A 13,340-nucleotide genomic window follows, 5' to 3' on the forward strand; every position below is an offset into this window, starting at 1 on the left:
AGGCAAATTAGTGATGGGTGAATCGAGGATTGTGCAATGGCAACAGAGAAGATGCCCCCACGTGAAACAGCCCCCACCTTGTTTCAAAAACAAAAGAAAGGTTCCCTTCCTACTACTATTCGCCCTACACTACACTAAACTCATCGGTCCTTTTATGGGCTCTATAAATTCTTCCCAACACCACTAAACCTTTTGCCTTTTTCAAATTAACCCAAAACACCCCCACCTCTTTATATATATAGCACCACCATTATAGTCTCCAAAAACCAGTAAGAATCAACCACTTTGATAATGGCCATGCATAACCTAGTTCAAGCTCTTGTTTTTGTTGCTGTTTTTTTCAACACATTGGCACCCACAGTCGCAAATGTTGAAGGTAATGGAATTTTCTGTTCATTGGGGTTTATACATACATACATATATATATTATGGTGGTGAAATATTGATATGAGTTTTGGGTGTGTGAATAAAAATGGTGAAATATTAGGGGATGCTTTGTATGCATTGAGGAGAAGTGTTAAAGACCCTAAAAATGTGCTCAAGAGTTGGGATCCAACCTTGGTGGATCCTTGTACTTGGTTTCATGTTACCTGTGATGCTGATAATCGTGTTACTCGTCTGTAAGTACCTTACATACATACATATACATACATACACACGCATACACATACATACATGCTAATCACCTCACCTTTTTGTGTGTTGCTTTCTTTTACTGCTTATGTTTTTATGTAAATAGATGATGTTTGCTTGTGTAAAGTTTGTAAATATTGGATGGTTTGGATTAGTTTGATGAAGGTTAAATTATGGTTTTGGTCCCTCTATTATGCTTAAGTTAGGGATTTAGTAAACTACCATTACCATTACACACACAAAAATCACTTCACCTTTTCCGTTTCATTTTAGATTTTTTTAATCTTTTGTGTATATCTATATATATATATAGTCAAAAAAGCAATTTTTATTTAACAAAGAGGTTAAAAAGAATTAAATTGAATATTAAATATTTGAAAGGGACTAAAGTCGGAATTATACTATTTAACAAAGAGGCCCCCCTATCTGCCCCTGGCTATGCCAACTATTAAAATGTTGATGCAACTTAGTTATGAGATTATCGAAAATTGATCTGTGATGAAAATTATGCCAAATTAAACTGCAATAACTAGATTCCAAAGTAGAGGGACCAAAACCATAAATTGACCTGTGATGGAACTTTTTTTTTTTTCATGTTCTTATTGATTTTGTCACTAATAATAATAATAATAACAACATTTGCAGAGATCTTGGAAATGCAAAATTGAAGGGCAGATTGGTACCTCAGTTGGGAAAGCTTGAACGTCTTCAATATTTGTAAGCAAATATAAGATTTTTTTGCAGTGACTTTTTTAAAATTTAATGATAATTACAAGGTTAATTTGGTCATTTCATTGACTAATGTATATACAGAGAGCTGTATATGAACAACTTGGAGGGTTCCATACCAGAAGAAATTGGAGGGTTAAAAAGCTTAGTGAGTTTGGATCTTTACAATAATAACCTTACTGGATCTATTCCTGCTTCTCTTTCCAAGCTCTCCAATCTTAATTTCCTGTATGTAAACTTTTCTGTCTTAATCTTTTAGGGGTTAAATTAATATTTAGTCCCTGACCTTGATAACTTTATTCACTTTGATCCTTGAATTGTTTTTTTTGGTCCATAGTAGCCTCCAAACTTGACAGCTTTTTTCAATTCTGAGATTATGTTACATCTTCTAAAAAATCTAAATATAAAATTATACCTTTTTTAAAAAAAATTTTTTAATTTTTTTTATAATTTTTAGGTGATGATATGACACATCTGAGAGTCTGTCACATCATTATACTTTAATGGAATCCAAGTTTAAAAACTAAATTAAGAAAAGTTGTTAAGTTCCAAAACTATGGACCAAAAACTTCAAGGATTAAATTGAAAAAAAAATCAAATTCAAGGATTAACTTTTAAAATTTCTATAAGATTTTAATGTTCGTATTGATTTCATGCAGCCGATTGAATGGTAATAGACTGACGGGAAGAATTCCCAGACAACTTACCAAGCTCCCAAATTTAAAGATCTTGTGCGTCCTAAGCTTTCTCTAAACACTAATTATGGGTTAATTCTACTAGGCATCCCAAACAATGACTTTGATTTTAAATTGGTCCTCAAACTTTAAAGTTTTTTAATTGAGTCTTGAAAATATCAGTATCATTTCAATAAACTTAGCTTAATACTAGCTTGGTTTGATTAAATTTTAAACACTTGCATATAACATAGTGAAATTTCAGTTTTCAGCCCTTCTAAGAAAATTTTTAATTCAATTTAAGCCTTTCGGCATCCTTTTTCTTTTTTACTTTGCTGCCCCTCGTGATTTATATTTCCTTTTGAACATTTTCGGGACCAATTTAAAATCTCGTCATTGTCGTCGGGGACATCTTATGAAATTATCCCCGTTATTATTGTTGTTTTAATTACTATTTATGGTGTGTGAAACAGTGATGTCTCAAACAATGACTTGTGTGGTACAATCCCCACCACGGGTTCCTTCTCTAAGTTTTCAGAGGAAAGGTAAATGAAGTGATTTTTACAGGCTTTGAAAGCTTTCAATTATTATTGGGTTAATGTAATTTTTAGTCCTTGAACTTGTCAACTGTTCTACTTTGATACTTGAACTTGAAAAGTGTAAGAGTTTGACGGAATCCAAATTTAGGGATAAGAACGGATATAGTTGTTATGTTCATGTATCAAGGTAGAACCCAAAGAGGACATAAGATAGCAAAGTAAATCAAATTGCCAACCCCAGTATTATTCCATAGGGATTTCATCTTTGATTATTGTTTATTGCAGTTTTAAAAATAATTCAAGACTGGAAGGACCGGAGCTGATGGGATTTGTGAGATATGATACAGGAAGATGCAAATGATATGATTTATATAGCCAAATTTCACATATATATTATCTCTTTATATATGGAAGAAGTTGGTGTTATAGCACTTCTTTAGAACCCTAAACTAATTGTATCTCTTTTTGTTGTATAATATATATATATCATAATGGAGTTTTTTTAAAGATCTTTAAATCTCTTGCAACTTTTTTTCTTTTATCTATAAAACTTGAAAACTTTTGCTTAAAAAATATGAACTTCTTACCACATACGTTAAAAAGTTAACGAAAACTGAAAAAAAAAACCTTCCACTTGAAAAAAATCTGAATCAAAGATGGTAAAAAATCGACATAGTCTGAAATCCATATATCTTAATCCCCTAAATATTTAAATATGAAATAATCTAAACCCGAAGATTGAACACCAATATATGGAGTTTCAAAACAATCCAATCTGAACCCAGCCGAGCCCGTTGGTTTGCCATTTATGAGCTCATTACAACATTAGTTCCTTTCGCACAGTAAACCTTATTTCAAGACATGGTAATTTTCATGTTATACTCGTATTAATTCTATTACCTTATGCTACAAAACATAAATCTTGGCTTGAGAAATCAGCTCCTCCCCCCACAGTGTTGAGAATCAATCTCTCTTGATTCCTGAAAAAGATTCATTGATTATATATATACACGAAGAATCAAATTACATTTTACCCTCTCTATTAAAAAATGAACAAATTAATCCTAGGAAATTGAACTTTTTCTGTTAAAATTTTCATCCATTTATACTAATAAAGACTAAAGTAGCAGACAAAATAACCGTACAGTTATATGTGATGTGCTATATATACCTCATGTGAATGTACATAGACTAGTTTTTAATAGTAGAAGTAGATAGATCTTTTAACAAAAGGATTTGTTTGCTTTTTGATATAACATGCAAGGACTAATTTACTCATTTTTTTTATGCAACTTAATTTCTAGTATAAGAGCCTCTATAGTACTTTTACCGTGTATTTACGAGTATATATTGTTAAAAGCACTATGCCCTCGGCATAAGGCATTAAAATAAGTTGATGCATTAGCACTAACATGTATTAGGAAAAGAAAGCTGCCTGGACTGGTTTTGATTATGGAGCAGCAGCCTACGATACCGATCTATAGCAAGTTCTCTTTGCAGCACGGACTATATCTTCGACCTGCATGATTCATAAATGAATAAAATTATGTGTGTTTGCAAGCATATATATACATATATGTGTGTATATGTACTGGTAATTGTAGGAGAATAGGGAGAACTGGTATATCACCTGTGGCACAGCCATTCTCTCGAGATTTGCTGCATATGGCATAGGAACATCAGCTCCGGCGATTCTCTCAACCGGTGCATCGAGATATGCAAAACTTTCCTCCACAATAGATGCGCTGTGTGACAAGTACAGTGCATCAATATGTGCAAGGGGCAGAATATATATGGGAAGCAGGAATTAAATGGTTTTAAGAGAAAAAAAACTCAAACCAGATTTCAGCACCGACACCGTGCTGTGGAAACGCTTCTTCAACTGTTACTAATCTGTTGGTTTTCCTGACCGAGGCATTGATCGTGGATCTATCTAGTGGCCTAATGGAACGTAAATTTATAACCTGTATTTTTAACAAAAAATAGTCATTAGCAGAATGGTCAAATCAGTTCGAAAGGAGTTGCACTTTCTTCAAGAATAATTATTACCTCAGCATCGATTCCATCCTTTTCAAGCGTCTCGGCTGCCTGAAAGACGAACAATCTCTTAGTTTATAACTCCACAGAGCCAAAATATTAGTACTATATATAAATTCTCAGAAAATAAAACATGCAGTCCTAATATGATACTCGATGTGCTATTAACAAACATTTGCAATCTTTTAACTCCTTCAATTGACCTAAACCATGCCATATATTCACTGGTTCTTGAGCCAACAGACAAATGGTAAAAATACCATGGAGGCCCTTGTATTAGGAGCCGGATTGCATTTTGCCCTTCTCTACTCAAAAAATGGGTAAATTAGTCCCTGTATATTAAATAAAAGAGCAAACAGGTTCTTTTGTTAAAATTTTTATCCATTTTTACTATTAAAAACTGGCCTTATACGTCAACATGAGGTACACGTAGCACGCTACATGTAACTATTTGGTTATTTTGTCAACCACACCAATTTTTAGCAGCAAAAATGGATGAAATTTTTAACAGGAATGATCAATTTGTTCTTTGATCTAACGTATAGGGACTAATTTGATTATTTTTTGAGTAAAGAGGGAAAAATGCAATTTGACTCTTAATAGAGGGGTTTCCATGGTACTTTTAACAATGATGAAAATATAATCTAAGTCAACATAGGGGCATGCGGACAACCAGATAAATGAAGTTCCCACCTAAGGCACAACAGCACTTTCCGTGGCCATTAATGATGAACTTGATCTTCTTGTACGTAAGTTCTACCTTAGATTATTCCTTTATCTCTTATAAGCATCTTGAATGATAATTGGGCATTCACATATACATGCATACAAGACGTACCTTAAGAGCATAGCCCACCATTTTTGAATAAGCTGCAATGGTCACATCCTTTCCTTTCCTCTCTATCTGTTAGAATAGCGGTTAAAAACTAATGTAAATGTATTAAAATGCGGCTTCATGAGATCCGAGTTATAGCGGAACCGACGGAAGCAAATGGATGAAAATAGTAATAATTACGGCATTGTGATTGAAATTTCAGGGGTACCTTAGCTTTTCCAATTGGAAGACAAAAACTGGAATCCAGAACTTCATCAGAAACAGGGAAGGATTCACCGTATCTGAAGCAGAACAAGTTGAAGTAGCATCAGATGATAACATTCTAATTGAATGCAGACCGGGGCTCGATACATAAGACTCTTAGTTTAATAATTCACTTACAACAACTCATTCTCAAGGAAAACAACCGGGTCAGGATCTCTAATACCAGCTTTGAGAAGTCCACGAGCATCTTCAGAACTGTACGGTGCCAGCACTTTCAACCCAGGACAAGAAGCGTACCATGCGGCATAACACTAAAAAGTAACCAAGATACAAAACAATCGAACAAACTTCTTACTCTATTGAAACAAACAAAGTAAACAATAATCACAACATTTTAGTACAACTTAACTTGATTTTTAACCTCGGGTGGCTTTGGGGAATAAAAGAACGTAGATGCATGTAAATAAAGCAAATAACGGGTGTGAGTAACAGTAATAAGAAATCGAACCTGAGAGTGTTGGGCACCGACACCGGCTGCAGCACCATTAGGACCTCTAAAAACAATGGGTACGGATATCCGGCCAGAAGACATGTAATTTGTCTTTGCGGCAGAGTTAATAATGTGGTCGATTGCCTGCCATAAAGGACAACAGATCAAAGAAAACAATACATCAAATAAAATATCCGATAACAATACATTTTAGAGAAATCAAAATCATTTGTTAACTAATATTAAAAAGAGCAATGTGCACCTCTGAGCAGAACATTCGATGTTGCAATATTTGTAAATTTTAGCATAAAATAATTATACATCCAAATCATTTGCTCTTTTGAACATCCAAGTTCTAGTAAACCACTTATGTTCCTGTATGTTAGGCTTCGAGGCAAAACATGAATGATTCATTCATACAAACTTACCAGGATTTCAATTGTTAACTTCATCATCTTTTTCGCAACATGCATATGGTAGCACAAAAAGTACCAATATAAGTGTACATAAGCAGAGAGACAAGACAGAACTCTCGAACCTGCATGGAGAAGTTAAATGTCATGAACTCCACAACAGGCTTTACACCATAGTAAGCAGCACCAACCGCAATTCCGGTAAAACCAGCCTATGAAACAAGATATAAAAAAAACTGCGGTGAGAAAAAAATGTGATAAGAAACTAAAAGGCATCGATACATGCACGTATAAGAAGGTTTTGCAAGGCAGCAAAAAAATAACCTCAGTAATCGGAGTATCAAGAACCCTCTCGGGTCCGTACTTATCAAGAAGCCCCTTGGTTATCTACAAAAAAAATGGAAATAAAAGCCAATCTTTAGACATATGTAAAAAATGCTCCTCCAGCCTCTATTTTAAAAGGGTGAAATAATAACTTCATTCTTGCACGAGAAAAATGTCAACCTTGTATGCACCCTGATATTCTCCGACCTGTCGTTTATAATTAACAAAATAAAAAACATAAGAATCGGAATAAAAGCAAAAAGAACAGATTAAAATATGGCTAGAATTATCAAAAAATAGTCCGTGTTAAAATTTTCTCACCTCTTCACCCATCAAAAAGACTTTCGAATCAGCTGACATCTCCTCATCGAGAGCAGAGTTTAATGCCTCTCTTACAGTCATCTGCACATAATTGTCATTATATGTATATGCATATGTATATGTATTATAACACTCCTTGAAAGCTTTGCCTTGCCTTCATCAAAGATTAACAATCACAAAATCCATTTAAAATTTAAGTTCAAGAAAATGAAAACTTCATGCATAAACAAATATACATACAAGCATAACCATATTTGCATATGTGTATTCATTTTTGCAAACACATCTACCAGAAATCACGATCTTCCTAGAGATTTTCAAATTGGTACACACATTCCTAATCAGGGAACACTAACGATCCAATTCAGTAAAACTAATATTCCTGTTAACCTATAGTTTATTATAAATTTATTGAGTAAAAGAAATAATTCATGAACTTCAGAATTTAATTATTTAGAATCATATATTTATATAATATACAAAAACTATATATAAGTTAAAAAAAAAAAATCGTATTCTGTCCTACTAACTGAGACGGAGAAGACTACCCATAGCGAAGTGCATTCTAGTTTCCGTTCCTTGAATAATACCGATCCACGTTCCATGTAACATTGGATTAACACTTGCACTACACAATTTGATATCTAATAGCATTAAACCCTAAACCCAAATTTAAAAAGACAAAAAGAAAAACCTGTTTTGCAGCAGATGAGTAACTTCTCAACACCGACACGGCAGGTCGAATCTTCTTCAATGACTGTTCCAACATCTGAATAAAAAGAAACAAATCATAAAATTAGACCAAAAACAGAAAAAGCCTATATATATAAGAGCAGCTGAGTTTTCCAGAAAAATCACCTTTTGCCTTACAATTCCCAACATCTTTTCCTTCTTCAATTTAGGTTTCTAATTCTATAATCACCAAAAAAACAACATGATTCTTCAATGATTTCAATAATTGCAAAGCAAACCCAGATTCATATAAATCAAACAAGCATAAAAAAGAAGAAGCAAGTATTACATTTCAATTACAGCTATGATCAGTATAAAAAGGCTTATTTAAGTTTAACTATGATCAGTGTAAATCAGAGACTTGAATCAAGAAAATAAAATTGATCAAGAAAAAATAAACGAAATTATAAAAAAAAAAGAAAAAAAAAGAAGAGAAATCTAATTCAAAACAAAGAAATAAACAAAATAAGAACATACCCTCCTCCTTTTTTCCTTCAATAATGATAAAGAAATTAGAATTTTGGGATTTGATTTTTTTTTAAAGGGAAATTAATGGGCAAGAAAATGGCTAAAAATAGAAAGGAATTTTAGATACTGGTAGGCAAGCAAGGATAGCTCAACTAAGCTAATCGCCTGACACCAATTCAACTAAATATTAATTTAAAATTTTGAAAGAGAAGTACTATAAAAAAAGGGATTATTATAACATTTGGTACCTAAGTTTAATTTTATCCTAATTTGGTACTTGAGATTCATTTAAATGTTCAATTTATTAGTGTAAAAAATAGAACATTGATAATGGCAATGTATCGCAAAAAAAAAAAGAAAGAAAGAAAAATAAAGAACGTAGATTTTTTATGTGGAAAAGTATGGTAGAGGAAAAGATAATTCACTATGTCGAATTCAAATGATTACTATTTTTAGACTTATAAAACCATATTCTAATAGGAGTATAGTAATATTGAAGGACTTTATTTTAATCAACATCAAATAGATGAAGTGTAATGAGGTTGAAAAACCTTATTCTAAAATAAAATAAAAGAAGTATAGTTCTATATGGATTTTACTTTTATTTTATTTTATTTTACCATTGTATTTTATTTTAATAAGGATTCAGGTCACTCAATTCTAACAATTACCCATACCAATCAACATAACGTGTGCTCCAGTAAAAGATGGTAAAAATATCATGAAGGCTCCTATACTATGAGTCAATTTGCATTTTGTCCCATTTACTCAAAAAAAGGGCAAATTAGTCTTTGTATGTTAGATCAAATAACAAAGTGGTCCTTTTTGTTAACAATTTCATCTATTTCAATTGTTAAAAATTGGTGCGACTGATGGAATAACTAGACAGTTATACATAGCATACCATGTGTATCTTATGCTGACGTACGATGATTAGTTTTTAACAGTAAAAATGGATAGATTTTTTAAACAAAAGGACTAGTTTGCTTTTTGATCTAATGTATACGGACTAAATTGCTCATTTTTTAAGTAGAGGGGACAAAATGTAATATACTTTCTAGTACAAGGGCCTTCATAGTACTTTTGCAAAAAAAAAACTCGAGTATCAAACTAACCACTAAAACCAAATTCAGGTATTTAAATGAGACAAAGAAAAACTCAAGTATCAAATTGAAAAAAATTCAGGTACCTTGAGACAAAAAAATCAAGTACCAAATTGAACATTGAAGCCAAACTCATGTACAAAATAATATATTGACCCTAAAAATATAAAATAATTTAATCTCTTGGCAATTTTTTTTTCCAATTTGGTCTTTGGACTTTTTTTTTGTCCATGTTGGTTACCGTATTTGACAACTTTTCCAATTTGATCCTTAAATTTAGATTCCATTAAAATGTGATGATGCAACATTCTAAGACGGTACCAAATCGATTCTAAGTTCCACAAATTACCCCAAAGTGGATAGCTCTTACATTATAACATCAACAAGTGATCCAATGTTTCTTCCTTAGTTGAGCAAAGAGGGCCATAAATTATTGCAGGGTTTTCAAAAAAATTATAGTTTGAATGTGAGTTTTGATTTTTTATAAATATTTTCGATTAATATTTTGTTGTTGGTTTGTTTTGAAAAGTTGTTGAAATAAACTGATTCTTTTAAAAGAAGCTTTTGAATTGTCATCCATTAAGTAACTGATCGAATCCTCTACAATGGTAGGAATGATAACTCGGGTGGTACCATACTTGTAAGTGTGTGGCTTCTATTCCTTAGGTTGGTGGTTCAAGTCTCTTCGCGTGCGTAGGTGATTTACATAGCTAGGATTAAGCACAATGTTAGCACTTCTCTCTTGAGCCATGCACGTTATATCTCTATGAATCAAAGCACTTTCTTTACATGAACCTTAGGACTCTCAACAGAGGTAATACCTATCATTATTGATAATTCAACAGACAACACTTCCAAAATTATTGTCCAAGGAGTCACCTCCCTAACTTAAGCACTTAATTGAAAAAAGATTAGGGTACGTGAGCCATTCTCTATGCTTGTTTATATAAAACATAATGACTTATTTGATTCTCTAATTTTACAAAAAGAAAAGTATTTTAGTTTTTTATTTGATTTTGCGTTTCTTTTAACTCTTAAATTTACATTTTTTTTGTCAAATTACCTTCAAAATTGATGGAAAAGTTGACGTTTATAACTTTGTTGACGTGACATCCACGTTGCTGACCACGTGTATGTCACATAAATAAATAACTTTTAAATAGAAAGAAACAAGAAAAAAAATAAATGAAAAAACAAACAAAATAAATGGACATGGCCCAAATTGGAAAAGAGAAAACCCAAGCCTAATGTCCAAAAATCATATTTGGGTCTAAAAAGCAAAATTAAATTCTAAATCAATATTTTCAAAACCAAAATAAATCGAGAATTAATATTAATGGAGCGGTAAATTTGAATTATAAATTTTTGAGACATTAAATTTTATAATCTTTTGAAGGATTAAATTATAATTTCTTTTATTTTTGAAGAAATCAAAATTAAATTTTAAGGAGTTATAGTGCAATTGTACCGTAAGAGTGACTTAAATTTTTATAATTTTTAAAGGAATTAAAAGTATTTTTTTTTAGAAGCCAAGGCCCCTCCTTAACACCACACCGGGAAACTTCATTTTATTATCAATATTGTCTCTTGCCTTTTGGTCGGGTCGGTTTTGAGTTAGGCTTATGCATATGATATCAACGATATACATTGCACAAGCTCGACTTGATCCAATGTGGGATCAAATTCTACCCCAATCTACTCGTATATGTAAATGGATAAACAAACCCATTTAAGCCACTAATATCATTATTTCACTCCCAACTCAAACAACAGTTGTTAAATTCTGCTATTTACAAAATCCTATGTGGCAAAAATATTATCGCATGTATAGTACCATTTCAACTTGCTACTTTCACGTAATACTTTCAAAAAATAACCACGTTATTTTATTTCATGGATATAGTGCTTATTGTTCAAGTCAAAATCATTTTGAAGGAGTTCTTTACAAATACAGTATGGTCGCAAAGAATATACGTCCCGAGTAATTATAATTAGAACAAAACCGATATAGAATACAATCAAATTGAAATTCGAAATATATTTAGATAAAATTTACACACAATAAACTAAAAGCTAAATTAATTTAAAAGAGAACGTAAAATAAAACTCAAATTTGAGTCACAAAAAATATAAATATATTTCATAATTTATGGATATGATTATCTACTGAAGATTTTTTCTGTTTCATGCTCTTGTTCTTTTGCATGACCTGTTTCTTCATCAACTTTAGTCAACAAATATAATCATTTATATGAACACATCATTTGAATCTAAAATTATAAAATTAAATTAAATGTGTAATATTATACGAAAATTTTAATTCTACTAATACCTCGGAGTGCCTAAACTAATGGGGAACAATGCCTAGGTCACGAGATTAAGTCAAACCATGCCAAACTCTTCAGTTTATCAGCCTCAGAGACACTTAAAGTGTTGAGCAGTTAGACTCTAATAGGTCTCGTATTGTCTTTGGTCGGAGTTTTGTCACCCTATTCTGTCGAGAACCCTGGTGAATTTATAGAGCAAGAACATCTTGAAATATCTGAACAAGTAGCACAATGTCAAATGGAGCTAACTCAAGTATTAATATTATTCTTTTTAATTTTAATTATTATATATATGTTAAGCCAAACCATAGTACAATAATGTGATGTGAGGATTTTGGTTCTGTCCATATACCAATTATGAAGTAAAAGTCCACGTGTTTCGAACATGAAGTTGATATATCTATTATTGTTTTCATAAGTGTATGATATTGCTGTTTTTTTGTGGTTAGCTGAACCATGCAAGAAAGGCAAAAACTCAGGAATTCTAATATAAATATAAAAGTAAAGAAATAAAAAAACTTGATTCAATCGGTTCGTACTGGTTCTCGAGCCAACCAGTCTAATGCCTTTCTCTGTACTGATATCTCAATCAGTTCCCAGTCTGATTCAAAGAGCCATGCCTATAGCTCCTCTTACGTTCCGTCCCTATAATTTATAAATAAATATTAATAACTTTATTTAAACATAATTCCTAAACCCAATATCCTAAACTTTATAAACTCAAACCCTAATCTCGAAACTCTAGAAAAATATAAGGTATCTCTATGTCCGCTATACAGTCCATAAAGCCAATCCTTTCGAGGTTCATGACTACTCCTTCCGACAATATCATCTTTAATTTTTAAATATTAGTATTTATTTACAAGTCCCTCACTATTTCCTATTCCACCCAATAAAAATACATTATATTATTCACCGACAATATATAAAACTTATATGCTATCAATACATCGAATATGGAATATTATTGCATTCAAGAAAATACAGCAAAGCATACAGTTGGGGTCCTTGATGCTTGTAGGAATCTGAACATGTCTGAATTTCTATGTGTTCTTGGATTGGACACGCATTGTATTATGATACCAAAGGCATATAACATCCAAATATCACACTATAAAACACTACAAAATAAACAGCGAAAACGCCTATACGTTCAAAAACATGCCCCATAATGTTAAGTTGCAAAACAAAATTTGAACTTAAAAAGTGGCTTATATTCTCTAGAGGTGTCCATGGTCGGGTATGTTATTTGTCATCGTGTTAGGTTGGATTTAAGTCTAGTTTAATAATATAAATGTCATCCGTTTATGTTTAAGTTCGATTTAACTTGTTGATCGAATTTTAGTTCGGTTGACATTGACATTGTTATCAGTGCAATAAGACATAAGTTTGAGCACACTCTAGCGCGTATTGCCTCCTATTTATGGGTTGGGAAGGGATTACGGAGAGTTATAGGAGCATTGTTTTAGAAAAAAAAAAGTTCGATTTAAATATGAGTCTCTAATTTTATT

At 32.0% G+C, this 13,340-nt stretch overlaps 2 protein-coding genes across 4 annotated transcripts; one reads left to right on the forward strand and one right to left on the reverse strand.

The window, feature by feature from the left end:
* Nucleotides 1–3,082, forward strand: LOC107933045 (leucine-rich repeat protein 1). Its single transcript, XM_016865194.2, has 7 exons — nt 1–376; nt 488–620; nt 1,279–1,350; nt 1,447–1,590; nt 2,022–2,093; nt 2,510–2,581; nt 2,861–3,082. The coding sequence occupies exons 1-7, from the start codon at nt 292–294 to the stop codon at nt 2,934–2,936; spliced, it is 654 nt and encodes a 217-aa protein (XP_016720683.1). The 5' UTR covers nt 1–291; the 3' UTR covers nt 2,937–3,082.
* A 127-nt stretch (nt 3,083–3,209) lies between these two features.
* Nucleotides 3,210–8,581, reverse strand: LOC107933123 (pyruvate dehydrogenase E1 component subunit beta-2, mitochondrial). Of its 3 annotated transcripts, none has more exons than XR_005909153.1 (16): nt 8,409–8,581; nt 8,058–8,111; nt 7,894–7,968; nt 7,200–7,280; nt 7,059–7,085; nt 6,879–6,941; nt 6,680–6,766; nt 6,160–6,285; nt 5,829–5,962; nt 5,656–5,728; nt 5,451–5,516; nt 4,625–4,663; nt 4,415–4,539; nt 4,206–4,320; nt 3,988–4,094; nt 3,210–3,555 (listed from the first exon to the last, which is right to left on the reverse strand). XR_005909153.1 is itself a non-coding variant. In XM_041086682.1 (15 exons), the coding sequence occupies exons 2-15, from the start codon at nt 8,079–8,081 to the stop codon at nt 4,041–4,043; spliced, it is 1,089 nt and encodes a 362-aa protein (XP_040942616.1). In that variant the 5' UTR covers nt 8,082–8,111; nt 8,409–8,566; the 3' UTR covers nt 3,987–4,040. The 3 variants fall into 3 exon arrangements, 1 of the variants encoding a protein (XP_040942616.1); XR_005909152.1 differs by lacking the exon at nt 8,409–8,581 and adding an exon at nt 8,221–8,350; XM_041086682.1 differs by lacking the exon at nt 3,210–3,555 and having other exon boundaries at nt 3,987–4,094; nt 8,409–8,566.
* Between the last annotated feature and the right edge of the window lie 4,759 nt (nt 8,582–13,340).

Source organism: Gossypium hirsutum, chromosome D01, assembly GCF_007990345.1.
Source record: "Gossypium hirsutum isolate 1008001.06 chromosome D01, Gossypium_hirsutum_v2.1, whole genome shotgun sequence".
Classification (NCBI taxonomy): domain Eukaryota; kingdom Viridiplantae; phylum Streptophyta; class Magnoliopsida; order Malvales; family Malvaceae; genus Gossypium; species Gossypium hirsutum.